Source organism: Watersipora subatra, chromosome 4, assembly GCF_963576615.1.
Source record: "Watersipora subatra chromosome 4, tzWatSuba1.1, whole genome shotgun sequence".
NCBI lineage: Eukaryota > Metazoa > Bryozoa > Gymnolaemata > Cheilostomatida > Watersiporidae > Watersipora > Watersipora subatra.
In genome coordinates this window covers 14,263,547-14,285,215 of record NC_088711.1, presented here as the reverse complement: position 1 = coordinate 14,285,215, position 21,669 = coordinate 14,263,547, and the positions used below count along the sequence as shown (strand labels likewise).

At 35.6% G+C, this 21,669-nt stretch overlaps 1 protein-coding gene across 1 annotated transcript; it reads left to right on the top strand.

The window, feature by feature from the left end:
- Positions 1-254: 254 nt before the first annotated feature.
- LOC137393952 (gamma-aminobutyric acid type B receptor subunit 2-like) lies at positions 255-19,781 on the top strand. The gene is made up of 14 exons (XM_068080666.1): positions 255-470; positions 7,575-7,712; positions 9,466-9,648; positions 9,848-10,015; positions 12,394-12,585; positions 13,994-14,194; positions 14,739-14,799; positions 14,967-15,198; positions 15,509-15,641; positions 16,528-16,635; positions 17,849-17,971; positions 19,071-19,172; positions 19,483-19,707; positions 19,770-19,781. Exons 1-14 carry the CDS (start codon positions 255-257, stop codon positions 19,779-19,781), a joined length of 2,094 nt encoding a protein of 697 aa, XP_067936767.1.
- The last annotated feature ends 1,888 nt before the right edge of the window (positions 19,782-21,669 follow it).

Sequence of the window (21,669 nt, the reverse complement as noted above, 5' to 3'; positions counted from 1 at the left end):
CTCCTCTTGGACGTAATCAGGGGTGTATAAAGAGTGGACAGGTTAATGATTGATCCGAAGGAGTGACAAAGGCATGCGAGGCAAGACGAAGAGCTTCAGCTATAAATAAACTCGATGGTGAGCGAGTCGCTAGAGACGCATGTACATTAGTGAAAGCGCTGCAGCAGAGCACCGTAAGGCATATATCTCTCTGATGAAACTGGGTTGTGGCTCAAGATTATACTTTACATAAGCTGCTAGTTCATCAACTAGATATGCTCTTAACTCTGCTCGGTTTGTTCGCTGCCAGCACTACCGATTTTGGTAGCGGAGAAGAGATTATGATAGTAGGTCTGGCACCGTTCGGGGAGCGACACAACTATGTCGGAGAGGGGATAAAGCCAGCTGTTCAGCTCGCCCTTGATGATATCAATCGAGATGAAAAAGTGCTGCCTAATCACAACCTGAGTATCAGCTGGATAGATACGGAGGTGAGTGGCGTAGAAATACCTTTTCGTTAGTCGTATTCTTGCGAGTGAGATCGGTATGTGATTGAGGGCGGAAGAGATTAATGAACAGGGAATGAGGAAAAAACAGAGGGACAGGCTTTTTTCGAGTTACTGCTTTAAGATTTTCGGTAGCTGCAACAATATCATTTTGCAAGTAAGCGTCGACTTTCCCATTGTTAATAGTAATCAAATCACACACTTTTTTGTGGCTAACAACATGCCAGAAGTATAACTTGACTAGATCTGAACAAAAAAATACAGTTTAGTATCTGTGCAGTTGAAGTGTTTAGATAATTTACAGTATGCTAGAATTTGGTTGGGTTAGAGACAGATTTGTAAATGCAAATATAAAAAAAGTTAACCCTTAAAGGTGGTAACATTGCAAAAATCAGCATGACAATATATTTTACATCTCTTGAGCCTTTTAGCTTTGGCTCAACAAAATATCTGAATGCAACTATACAAAATATATAACTTTTTACGAAGCTGAAAAACCTGTACTACATTACAGTTCATGACAACATAATCTTTAACGATTATTACCTACAATAATGCTTATTCATGCTATGAAATTGCAGCCATTATAGTGAATTAGTGTGATACGAAAGCTGTATAAATTGGCTGTAAGCGTATTAGCCAGTGTACAACTTTTATATGTATCTGCTTACATTTATCGGTTACAAACTTACAACTGGTTAGAAGGCTGACAAGCAGTGAGGCTTTCGACAGAACTTCATGCTTAGTAAGGATAATTTATGGTTTTTGCCTTGCGTAGCTTAGTAGCATTTATTCAGTCTCTCATGCCAACATCTCCAAGAAGTCAGCGCGTTGATTTTAAAAATACAATAGTTCTAACACTTCTTAGCTTGTTTGTTGCATGTGTTGATGCACGGCATGTATATTTCTGTGAACTATAAATTTAATTTTCCTGTGAATAGTAAAAATCGTTAAGGAAGATACACTTTTCAAATGACACTCAGTGAGTTCTGCTGGCGGCATCAGCGTAAGAAAGCAAAGCACGGCGAGAGGGAGAAGTGTAGTCAATACACACGTACCTCGAGGGAGACACAGATAAATAAGACGGGAATTTTGGTTGACGACTGAGGAATATTGATGACGCAAACATCTTTATCCAGTTTCTTTCAGAAAATTGACTCGAGCAATGACTAGACGCTGATTACCAAAGTCACTGCTTGCTGTAACGAGTCTAATTATGCACTGAAATACATGTAAATAACCCGTGTTACATAATCAACAGTTCAGTTCAAAACCCAATAACTTCTTAGGTTTGATTAGCAAAATGAAATGGAAATCATAGGACATTGTCACGGCAGATGCGACAGAAGTTGAAGGTTACACTTGACTAGGTTACGTAACGTCAAACAACCTATTAACACAACTATTGATGTTATACGCTGTTTGCAAATGTTAAGACTTGCGCGATTAGCAAAAAAAATTGATGAGCAATTCTTCGAAGACTGACTTTGATGTCTGCTTGAGGCTGGTTCACACTATCGTCGATTATGTGAACCGATAGCATCGACAAAGTTTGCAGCTGGCAAACTTTCTCGATATTTCACCAAGCACCGACGACCGCCTTTCAAATGTAAACCATTTCGGCGATAGTAATTCGCGGTCTCGGGTAGCATGATTTATTCATATCCACTTTATGATAGTCGCTGTGGGACTACAATTTAATTCCAGTACGCGAAAACAAAGAGATTTCTTCGCGAAAATTTAAAAAGATAAATGGGAACATTACGTCACTAGTATTTCCTGATGCAAACGTGATGGGTTTGTGATAGTATGAACATCGTTATTATCGGCGATTACTAAAGTATTGTGGCATCAACCCCGAGATGCAGCGATATAGTGTGAACCAGCTTTGAGCTTACTGCAAGCAGAAACTGTGTGTGTTTTTAAGAGCATTGTTGTACAGACAATGGCTCTATGATAGATAGATATTAACTTTATTTACACCGGTCAATGCCGTTTAACGCAAATTAAACCTTGAGACAAAAAACAGAGAATAGTAGTCTCTTGATAGTAAACAATCCTGGCTGGACATGTCTGAATCCAGTGACAAAGAAGCCTCGACCTGGAGACAAGTCCAGTTGCGGAGAGCAAGATAGGTTGTCATTCCTGTGACCGCTAGTGGCACTTTCTTAGGAACTGAAGCCTTGTTGTTTGCGAGACAAGTCTGCTAGCTGACCTTAAGCTAAGCATACTAGCGCTTGATTGGTTCCTGTTGTCTCATCTAGCAAACCTAGTGAGCCATCTGTGACAAATATGAAAACTTTTGCACGGAGTGAGAAATGGCCACCCAAGGCTAATCAGTGTTCAATATGTAATAGAATTAACATGACCATTCAATACTGAATGGAACAGAAGACAGTCAGTGCAATACGCTAATGCAAATCACTAAGTGCTACATGAAAATGGTGCTACACAAAATCTTTATGGTTAAGAATTATGCTTTAGGGTTATGCTACCTGATATGGACAATTCCGACAAGTATCTACATGCAGGAGCTAAATGTGCCATTATATATTTGCTGTTTAAAATACTCAAAGCATTATCTTCAATCTGCCTGACCATCCACTAAACTCCTTCCCCAAAAAAGCCACAACACCTTATACCAGGCACCAACACCTTGTCAATCCACACTATATAACAACATTATGAAAAAAACTTTACTTTCAATACACATAATTTACCTAATTTTTGTTTTTGTCTCATGGTCTAATTTGCCTTAAAAGGCATTGACCAGAGTAAATAAAGTCGATATCTACCTATTTATTTATCTATCTATTATCTATCTGTCTGTCTATTTACCCATCTATCTACTTATCTATATCTATCTACATTTATATATATATATATCTATATATTTATCCATCCATCTATCCATCAATCTATCTGTATGTAATAACCTATAAAGACGCGACGTTATTCCCGTTTACCATGATTACTTGGAAATTAAAAAAAGAAAATGTGGCAATCCTCAAAGGTATTATTTGAGTTGACATATTCGCTAAACAATAGCAAAAGAGGAAATGTGGTGTTGGCGAGTTGATCTGATTGCGAGGCACCTTCCTCTGTGAGCACCGCCCACAGGAAAGCCAGTGAGCAAATTATATTTTAAAAGAGCAATGAAGGTACACGGAGACTCATTGAATGTGAAAACAGGTTTATCAAATCATGCTACTAGATTTTTTTATCCAAATATAACATTTCGCACCTGGTCGTAGAAATTACATGAGCATTAAAGCCAGGCATCCTTCGATCAGGTTGTATGATTAACATCCATCATCACTAACAATGACGATTGATTTATCCCTAGAGAGACTTCCTGGTTACATCTGTATTTCCTTATTCCCTCGCATACGTTCTTGTTAAGACTTGGACTAATTAAACTTTCCTCAAGACGCGCTTTAAAACCGCCCGCTTACAGACTTGCCTAGCCAGTTTTTAAAGTACGCTTGGGACACGCAGGCATAAGTGTCTGCATAAACCTGGTTCCCATATCGATTGCTATACTCAGACTCTTGCGCAGCAAAACGCTTGCGACGCTAGGCACGGCAGCTTCTGTTCACATATAAAGCTGCATCGCTTTACATAATCGCAGAATCACATAAAATGTTCGCTCGCCACGCCGTTTTGATAATGGTGACCTTCACCTGTACAGTGCATTTTGGAAAGGTTTTGCTAGTGGCTTTTCGCAAAATTTGAACAGTGCTAAACTCTTGCGTTGACCGCCGGCAACTACCGGCGGTACTCGCGGTACCCGGCGTGTAGGTTAACATTTCACTGCAATAGCCTGCGGTGCTGTCGCCGATGCTTTGCGACGTACATAGGATATATATGTAGATATATATATGTATATATATATATATATATACGCGTATATGGGAACCAATCTTTACAATATCGAGTGCCATGAGGAGTGTGAGAACATCCTAATTTGCATGATCATCCAATGATATGTCTTGGCAATAACTAGAAAGGCAGATGAATAAGGGTCTATGCAAGGTGAACAGTATTACAAGGGCAGCACTTGTCGATGGAACTATTAGATGAAACACAACTAAACAAGGTGTACCACTTACTCAATTCTAAAAGACTTCTCATCACATAATTAGCACTTGAAGAACATGCCAGCAGCGATGCTCTTATGCTATCAAAGTGTGAATGCTAATTTTCTAAAAAGCTGTGCCTTTAGCAAACGAACATGATGACAACAAGAGATAAGCAGCGTGTGTGTCAAGAGGGTCAGTCATTCCCTTGCTTGTACATCCTATGAGATAAGATATGTAGACCATATGTAGACTGTATGTAGACTGTATGTAGACCATATGTAGACCATATGTAGACCGTATGTAGACTGTATGTAGACTGTATGTAGACCATATGTAGACCATATGTAGACCATATGTAGACCGAACTCAGTATTTACATGTACACTCAACCTCAACTTACGACCAGGTCATACTTCCGGTCGTGACCTACCGGCCTAGAATGACTGATATGCAAACAACAGGTTGGAGTTCAACTCCCCAAAAGACAGCTAGTGGTAACAGGAATGACATCCAACCTTAACTAACTTTCTACAACAGGGCATGTTCCAGTTGTCCAAGTTCTTGTGCCACCGAAATCAGACGTATCCAGCCAAGATCATAAAACCATTGTCTGTACAACAGGCTCTTAAAAACATGCACATCCTCTGTTTGCAGTAAGCTAAACAGACATCATATACCCACTATTCAAGAGATCTTCATACAACATCAAAGTTGAGCTGTTTATCCTGACATAGAATTTAGTTTTCAGCAAATGATATCCAGCATTTTTTAAAACGTTACATTTTTGCAGGTAAAAGCTTGATACAAAATAAAAAGAAAGAAATGTTACATAACTTTATTTAAACTACATCTAGTGTAAATTATTATAAGTTGCTGAGCTTTCACTTTGGCTCATGAGTCTCTGAGGTAAAGTAGTAATAATTTCCCTTTTAAGTTTTTATTTAATTACTAGATACAACTTGGGTTTTGACTTGAAACGTTTTACAGAGTTTTATATAATTCTTTTGCTGTAATTGAAAGTAACTATCGTTATTTTCTCGCTGCCAAATAACTCAAACGAAACACACCTCCTTATAAAAATATTTGCTCTGAGATATGACGACACAGGACAATTTTGCGTATTGTCAAGGTTAGATTGAAAACATTTTCATCAAAACTATGGTTGAATATGCTATGGTCTAGTTTGATAACATGGATAAATTATTAAAACATCAATTCAACAGTCAATACCATATAAGCAACATGTAAGACTTGGGCATGCTGTTGGGCTGCACAAAGCGCAATACTGCTGCCAACGTTTGCTTTTCATGAGCCTAATGCGTGTTAATAATAAATTTTTCTTTGAATAAAGTAGACTAGAGTAGCATATCCCGAAGAGACCATTTGACACGTGGTGAACCTTGTAAAAGGTCTAAACTTTCATAAAGGTTTTTATCAAGGGAGATGAACGATGGGAGGAGAGTAGCGCAAGATAGTTGGATATCGTCTGTTCAATATATTGGATATTTTTTAATTATGTTACCTTCATACAAGCTGCAGCAAATGAGTAGGCTATACAGCGAAAGAGATATGCTGATATGGTGGCATTAGCTCTTACCAAAACACTAGTGCTTTATAACATTCTTGTCATAAGAAATCTTGATGAATTATTCAACTCTCTTACAACATATGGGACAACACTGGCACTATATAATGCAGTATCAACAAATACCTATTACCAAAACAATTAATTGTTTCATTATTTACTCACAACTATAAATAATGGCATTGTTTTATTTGTTAATAATGTGGCATGAAGTATTGTTTATATAGACATCGATCATGATAAAATAAATCAATGAGAAAGCGGCCTCTACCAGCCCTTCATAGGCTACAACTGATGCCGCTCTGAACACCCAAGGTCATTGAAAACAATCTTACTTTTCTTAAACAATCTAAATCAAAATAGTAACAACACGTTGAAGAGTAATTTCAAAGATTTATTTTTTATGCTTCATTTCTACTTGAAATGTGGCAAATGTGTAGCCATATTGCGAGAATAAACTGTTTTCATTTGTTGATGCCTTCTCCAACTCCCTCAATCCCGTTAATTTTTATTAGCCTCTCTAGATGTCCATCAAACTCCTTGTACAAAAGTATTAGGTTGTCTATAAAACATTTTCACACATAAATGGAACAGTTCTGTTTGTTTTCCCTTTGTCATCGACAGCGACTCCTTTTGTCTTAAACAATATTGATAAATGCCGACCAATGCTTGATTCGTCACTGGATGCAGTTTTTCTCATCAAAAGATCATCTACATAATCCACATTTAGCACCTCACAACGGAGATTAATGGTATCAAATGATGAGTCTGTACGGTCAAAGAACAAGTAGTAAAACATGTAACTCAATTAGTGTCTGGAGTTCTTTCCCATGTGACAGTTTTCTAACGTTTAAACACTAAAGTAGATATTGATAACTTGATAAAGACTCAATTTATTTCCCTAAAGATGCTAGAATTGCTAGGTTTAGTTTTAATGCATCCGCGTAGCTAATGGCAACCGTGACATCTAATATTCAATGTAATATGGAGTGAAGCATGGATGGCAATTATATGTAGATGGCGTGTTTTCTTTTTTGCAATTAATCCCGTTGAAGGTATTAATGTTTCATATGTTGTAAGTCCAAAACGATAGCAATCAACCACTTTTTTGGAGTTGTTCTACCATTAAACACCCATCAGCACTTTAGCAACTTAATAAATTTGTTTCAGAGCCCCAAAATCCTATAACAACCTAAAGAGTATTATACAATACCACCAGCGCTGCCACTGATTAATTTGTTTGTGTTGTGCATGCTATGAGTTACCAGCTAATATGCAAAAACTCTTCTAAATGAATTGACAAAACCTTTTCTGCAGCTGGCAGAGAAGGTTTGTACTAGTACCCTTAACGATCAACAATTACTCAATCCTTCTAGATCCTGTTTGAAAACAACAGTCATTTAATATATCAGTAATTTGCAGTGTGATATGGCTGTGACTAGCAAGCGATTGTTTGATGTCTACAGTACGAACAGAGCCCATACATTTGTGTTCGGAGGTTACTGTAGCAGTGTAACAAAGCCTTTAGCTGAAAGCATGCATCACTTCAACTTGTGGCAGGTGAGTGTGACAGGCAACAACAAGTGTTCATTCTACATGGCATAGAATGCTTAATCACAGGGCTGGAGAAACAACAAAAGTAAATAACCAGAATGGTACCTCCAAACTGTCAACGAACACTTTGGTAACAAAACTATAACTTGAATATTTTCTGAAACAAAATTTTGTAGCACACTAAGCCTAAGGACGAAGTTTTATAAGTTATTACAGTTTTAAATGGAGTACTTATTGATCTAAGGTCACTCAGCTAAAGAGGGAGAACACAACTCCGTTACTGCCAGCAAAGCTATCTGTAATATCCAGTAAAATGCTTTGATTTTGGTATTAATATAAAAATATGAAGGTTAGGTATCTGGGTCAATATTTGTTAATATTTTCTTACACAAATCTCAAACTTCAGCACTATTTGCTAGTCTACTATTGATCATGGTAATAGTATCAGATATATAGCGCTGGATTATCTGGTCCATAATCACTAACATCCTCTTGACAGTGATTATGGACCAGATAATCTACGTAGATCATCCACAAGGAGACAGCTAACACAATTTTATCCGTAACATTTGGTCCGTTCATTTCATCTCCAGACTAGTGAGGAGGTGATAAATTGCTATAATAAAAAAGCTTATATCAAGCTTACTTTCCGTTATATATCTAATAAATAAATTTCATGCTTTGTTTAGCCATTTATTAAATAGCCATAGCTAGTGGTTATATAAACTAGGTTTGAATGCAACAGTTCATTACATACTATGAGAGTGAATAATCTACATTTGTTATAGCCTGTGTTATTATTCATACAGAAACATAACAGTACCTCTACTCATCAGGCTAACAAACATGATAAGCTGTGAGTTGTTATCACTAGATATAAATACCTAATGAACTCAGATACTGGTAAATAACTTTTATTCACACCTGAGCAACGTAGCTGACAAATGCAACAAACAACTTTCTTGTTTTAGACAATGTAAATAGTAGGCTTTTCGAATTGCATTTACAACGATGAAAATGTTACGACTAATCAGAGGCTAGGAATACCACGTAATACCCTTATTTACTAGCATTACAAAATTAGCGTAAAACCTCTAATTGAATGCCACCTCAATTTGACCAACACCTCTAATTGACCGCCACTATATAGGAAAGGTTGAAAAATAGAGCGCAATGGCATTCAATTAGAGGTTTTTCGATGAACTAATTTTTAATGCTTTTTGTAAATTCTAATAAATGGATGAATATTTTATGAACATTTTTGTGATAAAAACAACCATGCAATATAAGAGATCTGGATCAGTATCTGCATCCAGTCAGCCTTTAGTGAAAATTGGATCGGTCTTTAAATCAGATCTTGTACTTTGATTATAAGCATCTATAATATTAATGTCAACTTCCCATCATAGACTAGCCATGACCCCTAGACGACCCGCAACACCTAAAATTAATCTTTTCATCTTTTGCAGTTACGCATAATCTATTGCAGAATTTACAAGGCAAAAACCGAGTGATACACATTTTTCTTTTGAACAATAATTATTGTTAAAAAACCTATCAAACAATATAGATACAATAGCAAACACATTAACACGGTGGACACAGACCTATCGACTATAGTCATTATACTATATATTAACAACAATAATTATTATTGTATAATAACTATACATAGTGAATATAATTATTTTATTAACTATGTATAGTTAATAGGTTTATGGGTAGACATGACGCGTGCACGCAGATAGTTTGTTTGTAGGTATCTTATGGAAATAGTGATCCGACGCTGTCAGACAAGGTCACTTACCCACACTTTATAAGGGCGATACCTAGTGAGCTGGACATGAGTAATGCTCTTCTGGGCTTCATAAGACACAATAACTGGAGCAGAGTGTCTATACTCTATCAAGATGCCTCTTCCGGAGCCTCCACATTTGCCTTTGTAAGTTAATAAGTCTTTAAACCAATATATCATCTCACAACTTAACAGCATTACTCCGGTTTTGTGTTTGAGTGAATTTTACATACACAATGCAGAAAATTATTTTTACCAAAGTAAAATAGCTAAAAGGAGATCAGCTATAATAACACATTTTTTAAAGATGAATGAAACCTCAAAAATAGCCATAAAACCATTTCAGAGTCAAGGTGCGCTGCAGCACTCGCTGGTGAAAAAAAACATCACAATAGTCAGATCGGAAGGATTTTCTACCGAACCCAGTGACAACATGGATAACATCATAAAGAATGATGGTAGGATCATAATAGGGCTGTTCAATGAAGCGAATGCGAGAAAAATCATGTGCAAAGTGAGTATAAAGGAACAATTAGCTGCACTATGTACTATCTAATACATACTATATTATGTAATATAACAATGTATTTCATATATAATTACTAGTGACTCTATTAGTATGTTTGTAATATCATGCATGTATTATGTAGTTACACTATATTACACTATTTGTTGTACACTGTGTGTTCTCTATAGGATCAATGATATACAGCCCCCCAAGGATAGCCGACGGCTATCATAAGGGCGGGGTTTAATGATGGAGCTCTGTCAGGATTGTGCTAGCCTGGGTTTCGGAGCAAACACAACTCTCGCGGGGCGGTCGCGTTGCCTTGTTAGGTTTTGGAAAACACGACTCGCTGTTATCGTTTCATTAGCTCATTCAGTCAGTAGACCCCGCCATTCACAATAGCAAACCTTGAATTTCTACAATGTAGGGGTGATACCTAATCAAAATAATGGATCCATGCAAAATAAAACATTTCAAATTACCTACTTTTAGTAATTTTAAAATTGGTAGAAGTAATAGTATATGCTTAAAGCTGAATATAATTTACCCAAAATTACCCGAACAACGGCTTTTCTTTCCTAGTTTTTGATTAATATTTTGCCACCCCTAATATAAAATGACAAAGTCTTTTATCGTTGTCACATTGTTTTACCTGGCCAATGAGATGGGACAGCAGGCAAAGTTGTGCAGTGTAGTTTTCATACTCAAAATCTAAATACAAAACCGAATTTGGGCTATTTGCGACTATTAATATCACGAATGCTTGCGAATGGTAACTGACTGATCATAATGGTGACAATATTGGGATACTATATTTATTTGACAACAAAATGAATTCAACAGATAAGTTAAATAACCTCTATAGTTCATAATATTTGTAGATTTACAACGAGCTTTATTCAGCATATTTGTTTATTCGGGTGCCGTGTTCGGGTTCATCTCAACAGAGCTCCATCATTAAACCCCGCCCATATGAGAGCCGTCGGCTATCGTTGGGGGGCCTGTATATCATTGATAGGATATTTTAATAAATGAATAAATGTATTTATTTTTGATTGAAACTAAGACAAATAGCAGAAGAAATAGCAATCAGGAAGCGTTCAATTAGTTCAAAGCCTTTTAAAATTGACCTTTTTAAATTATGACTAGCAGAAAGCTGTGACAGGACAATGTCTAAAACTTTAATCAGTAATAACATTTTATAAACTGCTTAATGCAAAAAATAAATTAAAATTTACTTTCCAAGGTTGCCTGCTTCATGCCGGAACATTCTAATGCTACAGATGGAGCATTATTACATTTGCCTATGCTGTTGTTCATATATGTGCTAATAGTGAAAATTAGGTACTAAATGGAAGAATTTGCAATTTTCATAATACTTCGGTAAGTTTAGTGAAAAACAGCTATAATTTACTAGCAAAAAGCTCTTTCCAGACTATTCACATGTTGCAAAGTGATATAATGACTAGCAACACCAATTGGCTTAAATTTGTTCACAATATGTACTTATAGATAGAAAAGAAGGTTTGATAAGAAAGGCCCACTATTATATTAGAAGCATTTGCATATGTTACTAAAAATAGGCTGACTTTAAACAAGATTCTTCAGACGTTAACAACAGTGAGGTAACAATACAGCGTTGAATGCATAGTTTTCAGCAAGTTTAATTTATAAATAGCTTACATTATAGTAACAGTCAGCGTTTATATCTAGTTTATGATAATACTCAAACACCCATGCACGCACGCACACACGCACGCACGCACCACAAGTAACATCTATATCTAGCTGTTCTGTAGCAACTTGAAAACTGGATAAACTCGACCAGGTCCATACCTCCTTTGAATGTAAACTTACCCTAGTTCTTTGGTCTGTTAAGACTACACAATGATATATGACATGTTTATATAAGTACATATCAATAATGACGGGCTGTTATAATAAAAATGTGATAACTAGCTTTTCTTATACCTAGTGACATGAAATTTAAAAAAGCCGCTGTACTTTGTTAGTATTATTTTATGAAATATGACTGTTTTAGCATGCCTAGATCGGGTATTCTCTAAAAGTTCATGGTACTCTATACCAGCAGTGTTCTTAACAGTTCATAGGAATCTCTCTATATCAACATTCTTTTACAAGCCATTGGCACTCCCTTTATGTTAGCGCTTATACTAAGTTTTAAATAATAGAAACAGCTGGTGTTATTAGACCGCGTATACTTTTGTTAAATATTTCATATAGAAGTATTGCTGAACGATGTATATATAGACTACAATATATATATATATATGTTAAAATTATATTAGAATTATATAAAAAATGGAAGATGACAGTAGCTGGTGGTTTATCAAATGCACTGCATATATTATTATTTGTTACAGGCATATCACAAAAGAATGTATGGCACAGAATACATTTGGCTCCTACCTCTTCCCTATTCAGAGAGATGGTGGCAGGAAGTTGCAGATGCCGATTGCAGCAAATCACAAATGAGAGAGGTGGTGCAAGGTTTATTCACGGTCAGGATAGAAACTCTCGAGCTCGATCATGCCAGGAAAACTGTGAATGGAAAGGTTTGTAATATACCAGGTTAGCTGATCTCACTCAAAACCATTTGTATACGAATGCGAACTACGATGTCATCTAATGATCTATTGCAGAAATCTTACAAGACCGCATAAAAACTAGACTACTGCGTAAAATCAAATTTTTTTGGTAAAACTATACTTGTATATACCTAGTACGTATCATATTTTTGTAAATTTTGCTTATTCATACTTCAGCTGGCCACTAAATAAGCTGACCGAGATTAACCATGTAGCCAACAAATAAAATATATGTGCAAAATAATACTATTACGCAATAAAATTATCTTGTCACGCAAATGATACTCTACGCTACCCACACAAACCAGCGCCACAACAAAAATGAATCAATATGTCATTATTTATTTTAGTTTGTATTAATGATTTTTAAAATAGTAAGAGCTGCTTCCAGTTATCTGTAGCCACGGATCGAAAAAAAATCACATCATGCGGAATGTAAACTCGCGTCAAACACCTTGGCATGATACCACCTGCATTAATTATTCACCTTCATATATTGTGGAATAGTTACGCATATACTTATTCTCTTGGCTTAGTCAGCACACCTGACAATCTTTCATGGTACATTAGAATGCCATAGTAGTCCGTGCCGAGTAGTCCATAACAGGAATTTGGTCTAAGTTTATAGATAATACCAAATACAAAGATAACGGATATTTAGGAATGAAGGAATAGAAATGTCTATGCTTATTTTGGGCATTCGATTCATGCTACTTGTATGATTCTGGTGTTCTGAACCAATGCAGGAATTATGGGTTACAACATCATCTATATACGCGAATATAAACCTCAGTTTTGTCTGTATTCTGTCTGTCCGCATGTCCCATTGTAGCGATAAAATTCTATGAATGAAAAAACTGTTGCACACTAGATTTGAACACAGACCATCCAGTCCTGCCAACTAGCATTTATCCAATACACTATGCTGCTCAACCAGCTATACTATAGATAAATTGTGCACATATTTATTACACATGGCAATCTTTTATGGCTTCATACTTAACACCGCAGCTTGCTTTAGGCGTGAAGCCATACCAGAAGAAAAATGCTTACTCATACGTGAAAAAAATGCTTAAACTCATATGGCCAGCAAGACTATTGCAATCAGTATAGAGCTGTAGTAGGCTCAGCAACTGGTACAGTATAAATTACACAACAATAAACAATCTACACTGAAATAAACACAGTACATAGAAATAAACAAAACACTTTAACTTAAAAGTTAGATTGGTAAATGTTGTATTTGTTGATTGAAAATAAATTTTCTGTGCAAAACTTTTTTATTACTCGTACAATGCCGAGCATTCAACTAATATTATGTATATAAATAAAAGCCTCGCATTCTCAAAATTTTTATATTGCAATTACATTTCAGAGCTCAGCAAACTATAACTTAAGATATGAGGAAGCGAGTGGAAATCATAGCAGTGTGTATCATGGATACGCCTATGACGGAATGTGGCTTATGGCCAAGCTACTAGACAGGGCAACTGGCGGAGATGATGTCTGTTGGAGTTGTCTTCACACAAAAATATTTATTCGCAATGTTTCTCAGATACGATTTGATGGGGTCACAGTAAGTGGGGCAAATGCTCAATACCAATTCAGGATTGTGTATATATAGGAGCAAATTGATGTACATTGAAGTGAAACAATGAACATCCTGCTTAGTTTTTAGTCTGGGTACCACGAGATTAAATAAAGCTGTTCTGTAACCGTTTTTGAAAACTGTACAGACTTAACGAGGGCCAAACCTCTTGTGAATGTAAACTTACCTAAGCTTTTTGGTTTGTGGAGATTAGAAGGTGAGATATGACATGCTCATTTAGGTACATAAGTAACTCAAAGGTGTTCTGGCTTTTAGTAATTAAAATTTTAAGAGAAAATCTGTGCTAGAGTACCTATTACTACTACTTACAATTACTAGTTTTGGTTCACTAACAGGTATATTCCAGCCTGTGAAGCGATGAGAAACAAAACTCAAACATACCAATTACTAAACTTCCTTCAACTGTAATAAATTTTCAGCAAGAACGCAAAGTTCCCTACTCTTCTCAACTTCTGTCTTTGAATGTGGTGACCTACAACTCTGCACATAATAAATTTAGCTAATGTTTCAGGGACAAGTGAGCTACGCAAATGGGGGTCGCCAAGCACACCTAAGCATATTACGACTTAAAGGTGAGGCTAGCGTAATGGCTATTTTGTGTAAATAAAAGTTGGAAAAGAGAAACACGGTTATTTGCATAAGTATTATAAGATCTTATGTAAAAATTAAAAACAAAATCATTTTGCAATTCAGTTACTCGGGCTATTATAATCTTAACCAAGCACTATCTCCTCTACAGGAGAACAAATGGTTCGCATTGGAGTCTCAGACATGGTCAACCAAAAGGTCTTCATCAACACCAGCTTGATTGGCTGGCACAATGGCGCACCACCTAGTGATAGCATTTTGAGAAGAGTTGACATGCTCAAGGCTAACAAAATTTACCAAGTCTTTCTCATAGCCCTAGCTCTCTTAGGACAACTTCTCGGTTTATTTTTTCTCGCTGTCAATATCCGATACAGAAAAACAAGGTTAGTCTTAAAACCTAAAATAAACACAACTAACAGAGCTTGCAGCCAAAGCATTAGGCCTACTTTTTGTGAAGGCATGAAGCTGCTGTAACTATATAGGAAACTGCCAGTTTAAAATATTACTAGTACTTTATTATTTACATATCATAATTATTCTCATTAATACTATGGCATTACTATATCACAATCAATTTAAATTTATAATATTAGAAATCTAGTCATAAACAATTTCACAATTGTTTTAAGCAGACTGGATATTGTCACCACTTGATTAAAGAGAAGACAAATCCTAATGATTAATATTTTTCAGGGTTGTAAAGATGTCAAGCCCGAATATGAATAATTTAATTATCATTGGTTCCTTCCTCGTTTACGCAACGATCTATATGATGAGAGTAGACAAAGACCAGCTGTCTGACAAGGCATACGAGACGGTCTGCATAGTGAGTTGAGATTACAAGTCTTGCCATTCATTTCTTATCTGTATTAACAACTCAGACTTAATCATTTTGTGTCTGTCTGTTAGTCTGCATGAGCGCCATATGCTTCCACAGTTTCTGGTTAATTTTATTCAAACTTCGCAGACATTGCTTTGTTTATCCCACAAGTTTGCAAAAAATATTTGGTTTCAAAACTCTGCTTGGCTCCTGAGAAGCAGCCTCTTTCACATGCACCTGCAGGCTATCAGATTGAAAATGAATGAAATCTCCGGCATCATCGGATTTACTGCTAGTTAGCTGCCTGCAGTATAGAGATTATTATTTGGAAAAAACTAACACACATCATTTCTTTATAATTTGTCGCATCTTCGTTGGTAAAACTACATCAGTATATACCTAGTACTAGTATCATGGTTTTTAAAACACTTGCAAATTTTGCAACATGCTTCAGCTAATCACTAAATTATGCTGACAACGATAAATGAAGTAATCAACAAATCAGAATTTATATGCATATATCTTATTATGAAAAAAAACCTTATATCAGCACAATTTTTAAAAATTTACAGAACTCCTTTTATGTCAGTGCTGTTCTCCTGTAGCCACTTTTAAAAAACTATAGAATTTCAGTGTGACCATCATGAGAAATTAAACGATTGAAACATTTCATCTTGCAAACTATACTTTGGAACTAAAATATGTAGCTTGGACATTTTTACTGGCCTATTTGATATAGAAAATAGTTATGTTTAAATTCAAACTTGTAAATCAAGAGAATAAACAATCTAGAATGAAGCAACTGCGCATCGAAGTCTCAATTGGTGGGAATAATTCTCAACACAATAACCAAGCTACGCATAAATCGCTGACCGTAACTCGTCTCTTGTAGGCTCATGCTTGGTTTTTATCTATTGGCTTTACAATCTCCTTCGGAGCCATGTTCGCAAAGACCTGGAGAGTTTACAGCATTTTCAGCTCACCGCACAAGCAGAAACGGGTTGGTAATCAACCGTCTTATTGTATCATATTTGTCTTGAAAATCTTAAAGCTGCTCCACGGACAGTAATGCGAAGGTTCCCTACTGATGATTAGCAGTAGCAATAAGTTGCTACATATGTATAGTATTTGGCTGTATTGAAGGTGTGGAGCTTTTTGAGGTATCACACAACAATAATACATATAAAATGTTCCGTGCAGGTTGAATAAATTAACAAAATGAAACGTCTACAAAAAGGTTTAAATGTAAATGTGAAATAATTAGCATGTAATAGCTAAATTAAGTCTGTTTTGCTACAATTACAATAAAAGATGATTCGATACAATTAATATGAACTGAAAAAACAAAATAATAATGTTGAATATGTTGAATTAATAATAACAATTTTTGCATAGAAGTGTGTTTAAAAGAGGTTACTGTTCCATCAGAGGCTATCCATCAAAAATTTTCTCATGATATGCAGTTTGAAAGTTAGAATTGCAAATTTTGTTATATATTAAATATAAATCAATTTTATGACCAAAGGCTTTCTTATTACTCGGCAACGCTGGGTAGCACAGCTAGTTAATGTATATACTGTATATAAATCTCAGTTTGTCGTTTGCCTTTCCAGCGATAACAATTAGAATAACAATAAACAATCCGTACCGCAGAAGATTAGATCTCGGAGCTTTCCGTTTATAAGGCAACAAGCTAACCCATTAGGCTACACGAGATGCAATGGATTCATTGAGCGATATGAGTCAGCACCTCAGTTGAAATACGCATAGCGATTCAGCGTAACGCGCAACGACACTAAAGCTTGCTCTCATGGCTCTTGTTAGCAAGTTTAACAATGCGGATACTGGCTTACTCAAATTAGCCAAAGGTAACTACATTACCTGCTGTTGTTTATAAACTGTTTTTAATGCCTGTACAACGCCGGGCGTTTGGCTAGTATTTACTATAATAAGAGCAGTGTCTGTCTGTAGCCACGCTAAAAGAGAAAAAAAAAATTTGCTTTGCACACAATTGAACTTCGGCACTCCGATTTACAGTCCAGCACTCTAACTCCTACAACACTCAGCCACCTAGCTACTTCACGAATTATTTATTCATATACTGATTACTCATTACGATTTTTTCGGGATTCCCATGCATACAAGTTTACATGAAAATTAACAAGACAGGGATGAAAGAGCAAACAAAGAGTTTATATGAGCTATGCTTGCAGGTGATTAAAGACTACACTTTAGCCTTGATAGTGGTTGGAATGACAGCCATGGACCTGGCTCTTTTAACCACATGGACTGTGGTAGACCCCCTTCGACTAAAGAAGATCGAGTTTAAACAGGAGGTAACAGCTATTTAATGTAATAAAAATAGTTGGTCAGCCTCCATCAATGCCCATTTACATTATCAGGGAACAGAATTTATAATACCGACTAAAACCGATTTTCATTAACAGACTAAAATATTTATTGCTCAGTTTCATGAGATAGTTATATTTGAGTCGGCTCTATTTCAGAGGCTGCCATTTCAAATATATAACTATCTACTTGAGCTAGAGTTATAAGAGCTCATTTAAAGCGCAAAAGCAGGTCGGCTACAAGCAATGCCAGGGTCAGTAGGCAATATTAGAACTTTCGTTTAACATAAAAATGTGCCACTATCTATAGAAGTGTGCCACTATCTATAGAAATGTGCCACTATCTATAGAAATGTGCCACTATCTATAGAAATGTGCCACTATCTATAGAAATGTGCCACTATCTATAGAAATGTGCCACTATCTATAGAAATGTGCCCTATCTATAGAATGTGCCACTAACTGTAGAAATGTGCCACTATCTGTAGAAATGTGCCACTATCTGTAGAAATGTGCCACTATCTATAGAAATGTGCCACTATCTATAGATATCTGCTACTATCTATAGAAATGTGCCACTATCTATAAAAATGTGCCCTATCTATAGAAATGTGCCACCAGCTATAGAAATGTGCCGCTATCTGTAGAAATGTGCCACTACCTATAGAAATGTGCAACTATCTATAGAAATGTGCCACTATCTATAGAAATGTGCCATTGATTAAAAAATCTAGAATCCGGCTGCCCATGCATTAAGGATAACTGTACTTAATGAAAGTGTTCACAGACTTTGTCATGAAATAATTTATGTTGGTAATGAAAAATAATTCTAGCAATGCTGGGCTTTATGCTACTAAAAATATAATATATTTAATTACCTACTAAATATATTGTATAGTATCTACCGCAAGATAAACATCCGTGAACGTATGGTTCTCCATATAGTTCAACAGAATCATTAGCAAAAACTTTGGCAATGAAATAAATTAAAAACGTTCAACAGATTTCAATGATTACAGCGCAATGACTGCTTCTTTTGAAACTATTAATGAATACCTGAGTCCTGAGAAAATGTAGCTGTTTGCAGAAAATAGATGAAGTGTTGGTCACCTCTCTACTATGTACATGTAAAAGTGATATGATGAATATATGGACGTCAAGTTTCTATGCTTACAAAGGCCTATTATTGGTAAGTTAACATTTACTAAGTTTGAAATGATTGAAATAGCTAGTGCTATTGGACTACATGTATTTTTGCTATTTGTTTTATATAGAAGTTTTGCTGAACTATGTATATATAGACTACAATATGTTAGAATTATATTAGCACATAAAGTATGTTGATATCAGAATATCATTATGGACAATTTTAAAATTTTTATCTTGAGGTGAATATAACCAAAACTCACATGGAAAAGCTGAATAGTGTTTTATGATTTAAAATGATAAAACCTCTGATATGCACAACTGTTCACCGATGTTCTCTCATAATTACTCAGGTGGCAGGCTGCTGGTTCGCATGGAACACAAGAAAGGTGACGGTTGCTGCATTGAACGACTCTAAATTTATAGGTTTGAGTGTGTACAATGTAGTGATAATGTGTGGCACAGCTGTTGCTATATCTCAAATACTGAGTGACAAACCGGACGAAGCCTATCTAGTAGTTGGCCTGCTTATTATCGTTTGCACCTCGACAACACTCTGCCTCGTCTTTGTACCTAAGGTAAGGCTAACGTTTTCTGCCACCAATGTACAAAATGTTTTTTTGCATATATACGACTGTAGGCAAGAATATGATAAACATACACTATTTTATTAGGTAACACATCTTCGACGGACTAATTTTCAAGAAAATGCAAGAAGACCTCGAGTAAAAATAAAGGCTAAAAAATCGACAAGCTCAGCTATGAGTAGACAGAACAGTTCCAAACTAGAAGTTAACTTACTGGCTATTGAACAAGAAAATAACTCTCTTCTAAAAAGGCTTGAAAAGGTGAGCCAAAATGGGTTCAAAAGATTGCAAGGTAAAAAGCCTGCTTTTGTCAGTGTACATATCAGAAGATGACTACTACAATGCTATTTACCCTCTCTAAATAAGTGTGTTGTACATAACCAAAGCTGTTCTTACCAATCAGAACAGGTAAGTATGTATATACTCGGTATTGATAAATGCTGCTTAAACTATCTGACAAATAGTAACCACATGTAATGAAGCTGAAAATACAGCCAATGACATGAAATCCATTTTTAATCTTATCTAAAAAAATAAGCCTGCAGTTCCTGTTGAATTTAGATGCCGTATGCTTATCATATGTTGATAAACATGATACCATTTTTTATAGAAATATTGCTATAAAAAATTGCTACATTTTCCATTAATTATTTTTCTATATTAATTAATCTATTTGCACTTTCTTGCTCTGCAATACCAATTTCTTGCCTTCACAGTAAGCTTCAAGTTATTTTAGAATGTTGCTGCATCTGGCATGACCAGTACTCTTATTATGTATAATCAATTATATACACTTAAACTGAGTTTATTTGTGTTTCCTATAAAATAGTTTTGAACCTTTTTCTTTACCTTAAGTTTTATTAGCAGAAGTTGTTTGGAAATGCAATTTTTGGTTATTTAAAAATGATAAGCGATAAAATCGAACACCACTAATCCAATCATACCTTTTGCTATTCGCCTGTCTGAGTTTCTAGCTCAGACATGTCACCAAGTCCAAACAGCAATGATGTTTTCACTAACTGACGGCATTGTTGTTTTCAGTTCTTAAGCAAATAAGATATGCATACATTATCAGTATACCATATGTTGCATTTGATGTTGAACATTGAATACGTTTAATGCTACACATCCAATCCTTTTAATCGACCTTCTGGTTTGCAAGATAGAGAATTAGCTAAACTTTTGCAAAAGTAATATTTCGAGATTTATTATTGCGACAATAAATAGCATTTACTTCTACATGACATTTTTAGCTTTCAGCAACATGGGAGCAGCTGAATAAACAAATAGAAAAAATGGAAACACAAAAACTTCCCTCTAATGGAGACAGTAATACATCAGAACAATCAATAGAAGGTACAGTTTGCTAATGAATGCAGATTTGTGGTGAAGATGAGATGGTCCAAGCTTTTTGCCACCTTCATGCAGCACAATTTAAATTCAGAAACCGTGCAATGAATTGATATATTTTGTTATGTGGCCATTTATAACCAGAAGTGAACATTAATGATATTAATTGATGCTTGCAATCGGAAGTTTATGAATATCACTATGAGCCTAGTATAATTAAATCGCCGTCTTGTTAATGAACTCAAAGTAAATCTTGTAACATGTATTATCATACCATAAAAACTTGCTTTACTAGTCAAGCAATGTAATGGCTAATGTGACTGGTCAAGGGCAGGTAGTAAAATATGAATTCTATAATATATAATCATTTAGAACCACGCAAAAATAAGTCCTGGCACAACTATGATAAATACTTGGAAACCGAAAGCATTGTGTTGGTAAACGGGAGCAATAGTCAAATGATAGGTGCCACACCGTCATTTTGAATGCTGACTAGACCAAACATTACAGGATCAGCCGTGATTAATCCACACTAGATGTAAGTCAGACATTATTTTTCCAATAATCTAAACTTGTTGCAGGAAACATTAAATCAATTTGCTA